Below are 13706 nucleotides of genomic sequence, written 5' to 3'. Positions count from 1 at the left end.
AGCTGGTATTTGAATGCAGGTCTGTAAATCCCAAAGTTCATAAGGTTTCTATTGTATTAATTTGCCTATTCCAAGTATTTATTGAGCTGAACACTTAGAAATGGATCTCAGTTTATAGAATCAACCATCCTCAGCAATGGTGGTTGTATTCCAGGAGACAGGGCATGCAATATAAAATCTGGTTTATACTTTAAATGGAGGCTGAAGATGTAGATGTAGGCAAATCCTAAAATTATCACCCTGTTTGTGTTTTGCCTTTACCACTGAACAAAGATACATGTCTATCAGATAAGAGCTGCCTTTCTTTCTGAGATGGAGACAATAATACAGAGATGGGTTGGTTTTTTTCCCCTAAATACATGGGGATTGAGGAAAGTTCAGTATAGATGGAGAATATAGGGGAGAAATTAAAAAAGACAGGGAGATATTAACAATTCCCATCAGACAACTTCTAAAGAGAAAAGGTATTCTATGGCAAAGAAGTACTAAGAAATGCCTCTTGTTGAAAAATATGGTTATTTCTATTTTTATTTTTTAAATTTATTTTAAGAAAGAGAGAGGAAACTGGGGGAGGAGCATAGGGAGAGAGAGGGAGAAGGAGGGAGAGAGAATCCCTAGCAGGTTTCACACCGCCAGCATGGATCCCGATGCGGGGCTCAAACTCATGAACCATGAGATCATGACCTGAGCTGACATCAGAGGCTTAACTGACTGAGCCACCCAGGCACCCTGGGTTATTTCTGTTTTTAAAAATGACAGAAATGAGTATAAAGATTCTACACACTTTTCATATGTAAAAAAGATTAAAACACCCCTTCTTGTTGGTCTTCAGGTTACTTTGATATTAGTTTTTCCATTGGGATCCTGTCCTACTAAAGTATGTACAAGACACTATAGCAGCACCAGAGAAGGGGTAATTGATTCTTTCTGGAAAGACAGAAGAAGCTTAGGGCAATATTTCACTGTAAAGAAAATTTGAGATGAATACTAAAGGGTAAGAAATGATTATCCAGAAGATCACAGACAAAAACGAAAATTTCATTCTACTGGCTTTAAGTTGAAGTATCTAATTTATTTCCCTCTCTCCTTCCTTCCCCTTCCTTCATTCCTTCCTCTCCCTCTCTACGTCAATCTATCATCTATCATTTGCTTAAGCTATAGGATTCCCAATATGGTCAGCTAGAGAACGCAGTGTGGTGTAGCGGTTAAATGGCATGGCTTGAGATGAAGATTCGCTGGGTACGTACTCCAGCTTTGACGCATATAATTACTAACTTCTCTGTCTTTCACTCATTTGAAAAATGTGAGGAATGAATGTGCTAATATGCATAAATCATTTAAAATCATACCTAGCATATACCAAGGTTAGTTATCATTTTAATTTGTTCATTTACTTTGAAATATTCTGCCCCATCATCAGAGTTAAGTCTTGAATCACTTCAGAATCAATGATAGAGCTATACTAATTAGAGAATTTGATGCAAAATAGCTCTATTTTGGTAGCTGCTCCAATTTATGTATAGGATTTTACACCCTTTTGATCTTAGGTAAATATATAATCTCCTGACTTAATGTATTGATTATTGCATAGCAAAAGTAACAGATTAATTGAAAAGGGATTTATGGCTTAATTATAAGCAAATCTACCATCACATTTGCTAGATCTGTACAAACTAAGCCATTTAATATACAGTAAATATGTAAAGTGCATACTCAGTCCTGGAATCTGCCTTTCAAATTTTATTTTGAATGTCAGAATCTCAGAGGAGTGTCTGTCTTATAAGAAATTAATGCAGTGCAGAATGAAACTCTCACCTCTGTCCTATTCACTGTATTTCATGGAGTGAATTTTAGAGTGTTTTCAAGTTAATCTCATATAAATTATTTCTTGTAGTATGCCGGGTTAGTCCAGCATCCATTCATCCACTCACCATCTACCCAAACATCCATGCATGCGTGTGTGCATGCAGCAAATATTTAAGCATCTCCTACGTGCAATGTAAATTTGTGAAATATTAGAAAAAAAATATTAAACGAGACAGACATAGCATTGCTAATGGTGCTCATAGGATGTCAGAGAAGACTGATAATGAGAGAAACAACTACAATAAAGATGATTTGATCTCTATGAAACATAATTTCCCCAGGTGACTCTCTTTCTTGTCTAGCTCATAATAACCGTTTCCTTTTTAAGCACACTTCTCTTTTAAATAATATTGCACGAAGCCCAGAATTATTTGAGTGATCTTTGTGGAACAGTATCAGGGCCACATTTAGGTAGGTAGTGCTACCATCAGAGGTGTTTCATTTGCAAGAGGCACTGTATGAAATAAAGAGGTAACATTCTCATGGGAAAAGAAGTGAAAAAGAGGAAAGCTCACAGGAACGTGCCGCCGCAGGTTTGTTGGTGTGCCGGATGGAGAGGAGCTGGTGCTGAGGGCATTCTCAATGTCCTGATCAAGTTGGTCCAGTTTCATAATTAGCAGCACCATGGAGTCTAGCCGCGCCCTATCTCGATCTTCTCTTATTTCCTGAGGAACAGAACATGTTGTTACTAAATCTGAAAGGGCATTTCTTGGAAAGAATAAAAAGTTCCCTGTTCTTCAATGTGACAAAAAGGACACTGAATAATAGGCAGCCTTCTACTCAAGGGGGAAAGGAAGTTCTATTCTGCATCATCAATGGGCTCTTCATTGGGAAGATGCTGACCTACTGCCAAAGAAGCATTTTACTTGAATTTTAAATATACATCTTCTGGCAAAAAGTGAAATGAAAAAGAAGTATAACATCAGTGAGTACTGATACATATTTACTACTTTTCTGTGGACTATTCTTGGGAAAAATTAGATGTTACTTTTTTCATGGTATAAATCAATTATGACATACTAATAACTGTTTGTGGTTAGGCATTTAAGGATCCATACAATATTTTTGGAAGAATATTTCTGAGTATAGGAAAAAAATGGGAAAATAATCAAAGGCGGCAGGATTCAGTCTGTACAGTGGGCAAGTTGCTTTGTTTGTTTTGTTGTATTTTGTTTTGTTTTTGCATGGCGCCATTTACCTACTGCTGCTTCAAGCTATATCACTGTCAATATTTCTTTTCAAGCTTCTTTTTTTTCACATTAAAAAAAAGCCCCCATAACTGTATATATTTTTGTAAATGATCATGGTTACTTATCCTGAATTCTTTATAATATTGAGATATATTTATGGAAATACTGTTGCTTACAGGAATAACTAAACCTTCTCATTGACCATAGAGAGTCATTTCCACATGACTGTTTACTATTCTTGCATATTCAAATCATGTCAATTAGTATTAGGAATTTTCCAGATTCCCTGTGGGCTGTGCAAGGTATCAAGGTTGGATAGGGCATTGGGTTGGGAAAAAAAGGCCCATGGAAAGCACAGTAAGGTTCTTTAGAAGCAAAATCTACTGAGACATGTAATAGACTCAGGGCTAGCCCTTTGGAAGAAAACTATCATGTGTAACTCATGTTGCTATCTTCTCATCTGTCTTTGATATTTACCTCGGTGAAATCAGCTTTGAAAGGAACACGAGTGGGGACCTCAAAGGGAAAATATATCACAACAGAAGCCTGAGGGATGTGGGTACAAGGGAGCAGGTGATGGTATTGGAAGTGAATCAGACATTTTATTTTGTTTTGGCATTTTTTAATCCCCTAAATTCTCTAGCCTTCACTAGGAGGGAACCCCAAAGAACAGGGACTAACTAGGGTAAATTTCATGGATTAATCAAATTCTATACAAGTCTCTGTACCCCCAATAGCTAGAGCATTATTTCCCAGATGTCAAACAGTTGGCCTATTAAAGTGTTCAAAGAATCATTAATTAGGGTAACATTCGTAAATTATTTGGGTAAGCTGAACCTGTGTTTGATTTAACAGACTAACATCAAATTGAAAGAGCTAGTCCTATTTCCATAAAGACATCCAGTTTGAGAATAAGTTAAGAATTTTTTTTGAGTTGTATTACTTACTTCAGAATACTATGCTGTGATTATTACTTAAATTTCCTTTCATTGTCCCTGCTGTCTACAACATGTAATGAGGCTCTGACACAATTACAGGCTCTTGTCATCATAAAGTTTTATGTTTTATGCTTGAGAGTATCCAGGATATTTGCAAACAGACTTGAACCTTACTATATATCATATCCTTCACTGCCACAGAACTTTGTTATAGTCAAAAGAGCATTACAGTAGAATCCTGCTTCTACCTTAAAATGAAGTCCTGGAAATATTGGAGATTATTCTAAATTTAATTCTCTTCTAAATACCCAAAACATGGAAACCTGACTGAAAGAAGACTCAAAGTCCTCTTAATTACTTCTCCAATGTATTTGCTTGTATAATTTCCTTCTTTTTAAAACCAAAGTTGTGTTTGGCAAGATAATGTTCTTTGCATCTCTACATCCACATGTTTTTTCTGTGTGATTTTAATTTCCCAGTTATAACATCCTCAAGCACAAAAATTATGTTTTTCTTCCTGGCAGATGAGACAAGTTATACATTGCACATGCAATATGTTTTCAGGAATAATAGTAATGAAATCAATAGGAGCCAGTGAAATAACAGCTCCCAAAGCCTTAGAAAGTATATCTTGATATTTTTCCAGCTACTAAGTTAATGTTGGATAAAGCAGTATGTCCTGGGTTGTCCTAGACCTACCAGCAGTGGTCTCAGAAACAATTTGTCTTTGAATTAACTGGATGCTGAGATTGTGCTTTAAAAACATTTTTAAATCCATGGGCTGAGCATCAAATTATTTCAAATGCTCTGCCAAAAGGAATAAAACCAAACGGCCTTGGTCTACAATATTCCTTTAGAGAAATAAGCCTATTGATTTCGCCTTCCTTCCTGGATGCTTCCTTATTCACTATCTATTACATTCAGCATCAAGTGTCAAGTACACAGACCAGTATCCTGTGTTATACATCCATAAAACCTCACAAAATAGAGTGGACTACAAATCAGATGCTTTGGATAAATTTTATTGTCTTTGTTTTTAAAGCCCCAGATATTAATATTTAACAGTTCTAACCTTTCATATGTCCATGGCTAAACTCCAGCAAATAGCTCATGCCTGAAAATAGAGCTGCGTATTTGCAGGTTTTGGCTAGGTTGACTTCTTCAGTGAAGCTTTTATTTCATGCTGTCTCCATAGTCCACGAAGAGGACCTTCTTTAATAAGTAAAGCTGCCTATTAATGAAGTTCTCAACATTTCAGTACCTTAACCCCTTCAAATCAAGGCCAAGATGCTAAATTCTCTCCCCTCCCGTCTTTCCTTCATTCTTTCCTGCAGTCATAGCTGTTCTGGGCCAAGCACCATTAAAGGGACAAAATAGTCACAAGTGGATAAGAGATTTAAAAATTCCTGCTTTCTTGAATATTATAGTCAACCATGAGAAGACACAACAAAAGTTAACATTCATAAGTAGGATGGTTTCATACAGGAACAAGTTTAAGAAGCAAATAAATTGGGTAAGAATCTACACAGTCACTGAAGGGGGTGTCCCACTTTGTATAGAGTGGTTGGAAAATAGTTTTCTGTGGTTGGAAAATAGAGCTAAATCATGATGGGGAGAAAAAGAATGGGGTAGAAGAGAGATACGAAGATGAAGATGGAGATGGAGAGAGACAGCAAGTGAGAGAGAAAGGGAGAGAGAAAGAGAGAGAGAGAAAGGAAGACAGAAAGAAAGGAAGAAAAATGAAAGACAAAGAAAAAAGGGGAAGGGAAGGGAAGGGAAGGGAAGGGAAGGGAAGGGAAGGGAAGGGAAGGGAAGGGAAGGGAAGGGAAGGGAAAGAAGAAGAGGAAGAAGGAAGGAGGAGAACTGGGAAAATAGTACTGCACACATCTTGGATGCTAGACTGGAATGAGCTGGATGAATAAGAGGATCAGATAAAAGGTGGGGGACACCAGGAAGGGAAGTGAGAGTGAAAGGAATGAATACTAGAACAATGTACAGGTGAATATGAACAGGAGCCAAAATATATTTTGTCATGAAGGTCACTGTAAAGGTCAAATTTATTCCTTACAGTGGGGCCACTGGCAGGATGTAAGCACATGAGTGATTTCCTGTGTATTTTACTTTTAGGATCCTCACCACATATTGACAATCAAACATTTTTGGAACCTCACGCTACTTTACCCCCAGCAAAGTCAAATGGCTAATTCATACTAAATAGTTCAAATTAACCTAGGATTATTTTCTAGTCCTAGTCCTAGTTCTTTTTTTTTCCCCCGAAGTCTGAATTGGACCCACATTATGGTAATTATAAGGAAATAACAAATTTAAGAGTACATCTATCTTGATGAGCACTGAATAATATATGGCATTGTTGAATCCCTATATGGTACACCTGAAACTAATATAACACTGTGTGTTAACTACACTGGAATTAAAAAAATGATATGCTTTTATAACACGGCCATAAATATTTTGAGATCGAAGTGAAAAAGAAGACACTGTCTGAGGAAGCTGTTTCTTGGAAGCAGGGAGTGGTATGTTAGTAAATGTTTAGAAACTAGATACCAAATGAAACAAAAGTCCTCATGTGTAGCATGTGCCACTTTTTCTGTGACGTAAATATTGTCATAGCTGGTTTCAAGCTACCAACAAGACATTATTGAACTCAGAACAGGAAGAGATGCCACCAGTTTGCTCTTGTGAGCTTATGCGAGCTGGTGCATATTTGTGCCAACACATAGTAGGAGTGGGATCAGTAGGATGGAGAGACATGCTCAGAATTTGATTCAAATAGAAGCATTGCTAGTTAAATCGACAGTTGTAATTATGGCTTAGTCAACATAATAACTTACTGAAATAATGTATTTTATTTACTTAATGCATTTATTTTCCTTAACTTTTGCTCTTGTTGCCCAGGTAGAGTTCAGTATAAATTGTTGACTGAAATTTAGTGTTCTTCTGGAGACTTCTTTTTTCCTAGAAGCAGCTCATGTATCTGCCTTCTTTGCACTATCCATTACTTATGTTTGTAAAATCCCTTAAAATTCATTATAATTAACATATCTTCATATGTGTATTTTCACTTAAATAGGTCAAACAGGGGTGCCTGGGTGATTCAGTCAGTTGAGTGTCTGACTTCTGCTCAGTCATGATCTCGTGGTTCACGAGTTTGAGGCCCACATTGGGCTCTGTGCTAACAGCTCAGAGCCAAGAGCCTGCTTCAGATTCTGTGTCTTCCTCTCTCTCTGTCCCTCCCCCACTCATACTCTGTTTCCTCTCTCTCATAAACAAATATTTAAAAAAATAATTAAAAAATAAGTCAAAACATATTTGAGTAACTCATTATGTACTTGGGTACTTTCTCCAAAATTAAGACTTTAGAAATCTAGAGCTCTAGGATCATGGCTATTGGTTCCACGGTGTTCTGACTTTGCAGCTGTAGAGTTTTAAATCCAGATCACTTTTCCATTGACAAACTGAATAGAGTAGAGCCCATCTCTCCCCACTCCTTGCCTTGGTCTTTTTCCAATACTCCATTTTGCTTCCCTTTCATGGATGCAATTTCTAATTCAATGCCTATTAGGCATCATTTATTCTCTCCTTAACTACTGCAACCTGTTTTTCATTCCTTCTAATATACAGAAACTATGTTTTGGAAGAGTAGCGATAACCACAATTAAATGCAAGAAACTTTTGCATCTAGACAAGTCCTTGTACGTTTTTAACAGTCTTCACGATGTTTCTTGGCCATTTCCTGTGTCCTACGCACTGTTCCCTAGGAAGCTACCTATTTCATACTTGTGCAGTTATAAGGTTGAGAATTCTGCCTTCCTTTAACTTCCCAGTTTCTCCCTCCAAAAATAGACAGCATAAAGTAGCGTCTATTCCATGAAAGAGCCTTTCAAATATTTGAAGAACTACGTTGTGCCCATTTTCTTCCTTTTCTAGGTGAATCATACTCAGTCCCCTTAATGATTTCTCATGCAACATGTTTTCAAATCCTCATTAGTTCTATTTACCCTTCTCTGAATATGACATAATTCTGTCATTGACCCAATTAATAGTCAGTGCCGAGAATTAAATATATTACTCTACACGTTCTCAGACCAGGGCAGAGTAGGCAAGTATTTCCCCATGTTCTATATACCCTCTCTAACACAGCCTAAGAATTAAGTGCCTGTTTAGAACATGAATAGGCTATTCTTAATAGGATTGCATGATTTGCTTTTTTAATGAGGAAAAACTATTTAGTTGCCTGTGAGCTGACCTTGAGTCAATGGTGTGATATATGTCTCCTTTTCCCAATATCTGCCTGTGTAGCACTAAGAACAGAAACATCCTGTTGTCGAGAGACTGTAACCAGCTGTTGTCAAGGTACAGATAATATATATCACAGTTGTCGAAGAAATTTCCAGTTGTATTTCTTTCAGAAACACATCAGTGGATGCTTAGGCAAATTTGGAGAGAAACTTCTATTCAATTCGATTTGTTGTCAAAAGCCTAATATGGCCAACCGCATGGTTTTCATTGGAAAATCTTAAAGATGTTCCTTATTTACTCCCAAGAGCTATTTAGCCCCTGAGCAGTGAAGTCATTTGGGTCACAATGGGATCTGGGGGAGATACACAGGGTTTTTAGGGGGTCATTCTCTCCAGGTCTCTGAAAAGGAATTCGTTGAACAGGAGACTCCACTACCTTCTTTCCTTCTATCTGGGGAAGATAATTCCAAGCTTCCTCTTTCCCAGATGCTCTTTATTGAGCAACACAGGAAACAGCACACACACACGGAGTGGGGAGGAGGTGAAGATTACCAGACACTCTACAGATTGTGAAGTACAGAGAAAAGGATGCCTCCCCTAGAGACGCAGGGGCACTGTTTTCCTAATGCCAAGCATTTGGAAGAAAACCAAAAAAATGCAGTAAACCACCTGAATGCTTCCAAATAGTGGACATTTGGCTCAGCAAATATAGCACTGCCTGAATGTTCTGCTTGTCAATGAGTTGTGGCATCACATAGACAGCCATAATAAATTAAAGGCGAGGCCAGGAATAGAACTAAGACTTCCTGATTCATAATCCAAGGTTCTGGCCCCTACACTGTCTTTGATTCCATACGCATCTTACTGGCATTCTGGGCTGGTAATACTCCTTGTTCACCCGTAATAGAAAGGGACCCTTTTAGCAAAAGACTTGGCCCGACTTCATTCTGAATTATTTGATCTGAGGCCAGCTGGATTAGTATGAAATCTCCTATTAGTGTTATACATTTCATCTGAAAATAAATTCCTCACTCTAGACTTTCTTTTTTGAAAATAATATCCTGCTTAAAGAACCAGAAAGTTATTCATTTTTTTTTCTTCAGAAGCAGTGAAGATTTTTATCTGAATAGCTAGTCAGGGGCTAAAGATAATATAACTATCCTATGTTAGAATTTCTAGGCAAGTTAAACAAGTCAACCTTAATTTTTATACTGGTGCATTTCAAGATGAAATTTATGTGGATTAGGTAATAAAACAAACCAGTAATTATCTCCGATTTGCCAGATACAGTCTGTTCAACCACAAAATCTTTGCATGTTATCTTAATAGTAACATGTGCCAATATCATTTTAGTATCAGATGATAGAGGGTGATCCAATACCCTCATTCAAAGTTACTACAAGGAATCTTTGAACTGGTATGTAAATTGTGGCTTTTTAGTGTTTACCTTCACTTCCTATGTTATCTCCTTCCATTTACAAAGCATGGTGAAGAAAACGGGTTCCTCCTTAGCTTGATTTTTAAATTCCAGTGAGGTTTCAAATAGAGCATTTTTAAACTGGGACTTCTGTAAATTGCTTACAGAGTCTCCTGCATAGACTCAAAGGATATCTCTGCAGCTGGTCCTAAGGAGTGCTCAGAAGTGGCAGATGTGAGTCAGGGACAGAATTGTGTGGGCAGAAATTCTTCTCTATTCCAGGGAAATCTGAGGGTGACTTCCTCCACTAGGTTTAAAGGTCCATTTTGGGGAGTGGGATATGATTTCTACTTAAACAATTTGGTAGGCATTCTGGAACCAGTGTTTACTTTAAGTGGTAAAATTGGGAGACTGACTTTCATGGTCACTTAACACATTTTATAGACACAAAGTCAACTTTTGTGGGTTATTTATTCTGTATCATCATTCCTACCTGATATCTGCAAATCTCTGCAGTTTTTGTTACTTCGGCTTTTTTGTTTTCTTTTGTTTGTTTTACAATTCTCAGTAGCTCTGTCCTTGGGCTCAGATGTTAAAGGAGGCAGGACTTTTCCTGATGTGAAAACGTGAGAAAAACATCTACTTACATTAAAATTCCATCAACTGTTTTCAGGAATATTATGATGGTCTTTTTTAGGTGTGGATAACAAAGAAAAACAAAAGTAAAAATTTCTTCCTCTTCCATAAAAATTTATATGACTTAATTTAGAAAAAAGTCTTGCATTGAACCTGGCTTCTCTTAAATTTTCTAGTTTTACCTCTCACATTCTTTCTGATAATTCCCAGTGTTCCCCAATGTCAGTCATTTTGAGGACTACTGCTACATTATTCTTAATATTTTTCTTTAATTGGATTCATTTTTACAGGTAGATAAAAATTTAAATATATGAATGCTATATAATATATAAGTAATAATTTTATTTTTTATAAAGTATATTAAACTATACAATTATCAAAATCAACCATACTATGTGATATAATCTTACATAAACCACTGTACTATATTTTAGAAAATGCTCAGTTAGAAGTCCAGAACTTCTTTTAGTTTCTCAAATATGTCATGTTGTCTCTCTCATTGCAACAAGGATTACTATATGTAGCAAATAAAAATATAGGATACCCAATTACATTTGAATTTCAGATAAATAATTTTTTTGTGTGTAAGTATATCCCAAATATTGCACGGGATATACTTATACTAAGACATTTTATGTTGTTTATCTGAAATTCAAATGGAACTGGGGATCCTAAATTTTATCTGGCAACTGTATTTGGACCCATGTAATAATGTTTCTTAGACTTAACATACTTCTCCCCTGACTGGGTACATCAGAGGAAATCTTTGGTTTCAAGTATCATGTGGCTCTAATGGAGAGGTTTCTACACAAGGTTGTTTCCTTGAATGAATGAACAGTAATTGCCTTCTAAGTTTAGTTATACAATTTCAAAGAATAGGAATTTCCTTTTCTCAGTGTTCTATTTAGTGTTATAATCCTAGGCAAATCTAAGACTTCTCATTTTGATTTTTCTTCAGCAACAAAATAAAGTCTGAAAAGCGCATGAGGGAGATCTTTTTAGAATTGCAAATTCACTTCAATTGTTAATATTTTGTATGAAATTTTCTAGAAATGAGTAAATCAGATTGAATTTTTTTACCACTGTATAGGTTTTCACAACTCGCACGTGCAGTGTGGCTGTGGCTTTTTTTTGACACTAATGAGCCTTTACAGTGAAAAATTATGGGAACTACTTATCTAGCTCCATCCTCTCATTTTTTTCTGATAAGTTACTTTAGCAAATTTAAGACTTTCCCAAGCTACAAACTGATAGTGTCAATGGCTACTTGGGAAACAAGAAGCAAAGATGAAATCAAGAGATGCTGAATTTCCAATTCTTCCATTAACCTAAGTCCTGTAAATCCTTTGTTTTACTCTACAGGTGACCTAATACAAATGATCTGAAAGATCTGGGAAGAATACATATAGATTAAAAAACTGACTTAGTTACATATGAGTGGCATCTTCTTATTGTTACTAATCTACAAATTTAGAAGCTAACTCATCTTACTGATGATTTGTTCCTTTCCTTCTCCTTCCCTCCCTCCCCTTTCTTTTTCTTTTCCTTTCTTTTTTCCTTTGTTCTTTCTCTCCTTCCTTCTGTCTCTCTTTCTGTCTTTTTATTTGTCAACAGTTTATCAGTGGTTCTCAAATATGACTGTGCATCAGAACCATCTGAAGAACTTGTCAAAACACAGAATGATTCAGTAGATCCTTGATGGGACGGAGCATCTGCGTTTTTGGTTTTTTTTTTTGTTTTTGTTTTTTTGAAATTTATTGTCATTGGTTTCCATACAACACCCAGCGCTCATCCGAAAAGGTGCCCTCCTCAATACCCATCACCCACTCTCCCCTCCCTCCCACCCCCCATCAACCCTCAGTTCTTTCTCAGTTTTTAAGAGTCTCTTAGCATCTGCATTTTTTTTTTTACAAGTTCCTGAATAACGCTGTTGCTGCTGTATGGAGGGGTAGACTTTAAGAACCTCTGAACCACATGTTAGAGTAATAGTTCTCTGCAGTGGCTGATTATAAGTATACTTGTAGAGCTTTGAAAACTTCCACATCTAAGGCACCATCCACCGAATTTCGAAGATGTAGGGTTGGGCCAACCTAGTGCGATTTTAAAGAATTCAACAGATATATTCAAAGCATAGCGAGGGTTAAGGAACATTAAAATAAATTATAATTGTAATAGATTACAGAGAAAGCTAGTCCATGGTTTCTGACCCCCCCAAAAATGGCATAATCAGAATAGATTTTTATCTACAGTGGTCCCACAATAAGAAATCCATTAGACCTTTATATTGATAGAATAATAAAAAATACAACAAATGTCAAAAAAGGTATTTATAACATTCAAAACCTATTTTTTTTAATTTAATGTTTATTTATTTTTAAGAGAGAGAGAGAGACAGAGCATGAGTAGTGGAGGAGCAGAGCGAGAGGGAGGCACAGGATCCAAAGCAGGCTCCAGGCTCCCAGCTGTCAGCACAGAGCCCAACGTGGGGCTCGAACCCACGAACCGTGAGATCAGGACCTGAGCCAAAGTCGGATGCTTAACTGACTGAGCCACACAGCTGCCCCTCAAAACCTATTTTAAATCACTTGTTAGTGGTTTAATAAACAGAAAAACAACAAAACTCTCTCAGATAGCAAGGATTTAAAAGGCAATATTCTTAACTTGATTAAGAGTATCAGGCAATTAGACTAAGTTTTAAGTACAGAGGTGGAATATTAGAAACACTTCTATAATACTAAGAAAAAGTAAGAATACTCATTATCACTCATTTTATTCAACGCTTTGATTAGGGTTCTGGCCGAAGAAACGAAACAACAAACAGCAACAACAACAACAAAAAAACCTCTGAGTTGATTATATTACAAAGGAAGAGAATTTGTGCCTTAAAAATCCCAGAGAATCAATTAAAACAAATAAAAGAATTCAGTTCAAGAAGGAAAAACACAGGAACATTCTTGTCCATTTAAAAAATGGAATAGAAAAAAATCACAGTGACAACAAAGACTAAAATATCCAGAAGAAACTGAACAAGAAATAATGAAGATTTTCATGGAGAAAATTTAAAGTGTCACCAAAGGATTTAAAAGAAGACTAAACAAATGGAGAGACACATAATTGCTCTGGATAGAAAAATTCCTTCTAAGACATTTTAAAGCAAATTTGTTATGTATATTGTCTGTTTCCCTTCTAGAATTTAGTTGTCATTGCCTGTTTTGTTCAATGATAACAACGCAAGAATCTAGAATGGTCGCCAGCACATAATCATCATACAATAAATGTTTGTTGAGTGAATGAATGAATGAAATGTTAATTGTCTTTCAATTAAATTTTTAACCCAAGTAGTCTGACCCAAAACTCCCATGGGATTTTTTTTAAATGAAACTTGAAAAGCTGGTTTTTA

General features: G+C 36.3%; 1 protein-coding gene across 9 annotated transcripts in view; it reads right to left on the bottom strand.

The window, feature by feature from the left end:
- DLC1 (DLC1 Rho GTPase activating protein) overlaps nucleotides 1-13706 on the bottom strand; it is a 423086-nt gene that overhangs the window by 312208 nt on the left and 97172 nt on the right. For 8 of the 9 annotated variants that reach the window (XM_053216362.1, XM_053216363.1, XM_053216364.1 and 5 more), the window contains one exon: nucleotides 2382-2531. The exons of the other annotated variant lie outside the window; for it this stretch is intronic. In XM_053216362.1, coding sequence (XP_053072337.1) covers nucleotides 2382-2531 — 150 coding nt within the window. The remainder of the gene's footprint in view (nucleotides 1-2381; nucleotides 2532-13706) is intronic. 9 annotated transcript variants of the gene reach the window in all.

The sequence above is a fragment of the Acinonyx jubatus genome, chromosome B1 (assembly GCF_027475565.1).
Source record: "Acinonyx jubatus isolate Ajub_Pintada_27869175 chromosome B1, VMU_Ajub_asm_v1.0, whole genome shotgun sequence".
Lineage (NCBI taxonomy): Eukaryota > Metazoa > Chordata > Mammalia > Carnivora > Felidae > Acinonyx > Acinonyx jubatus.
This window is presented reverse-complemented; position numbering and strand designations above follow the sequence as displayed.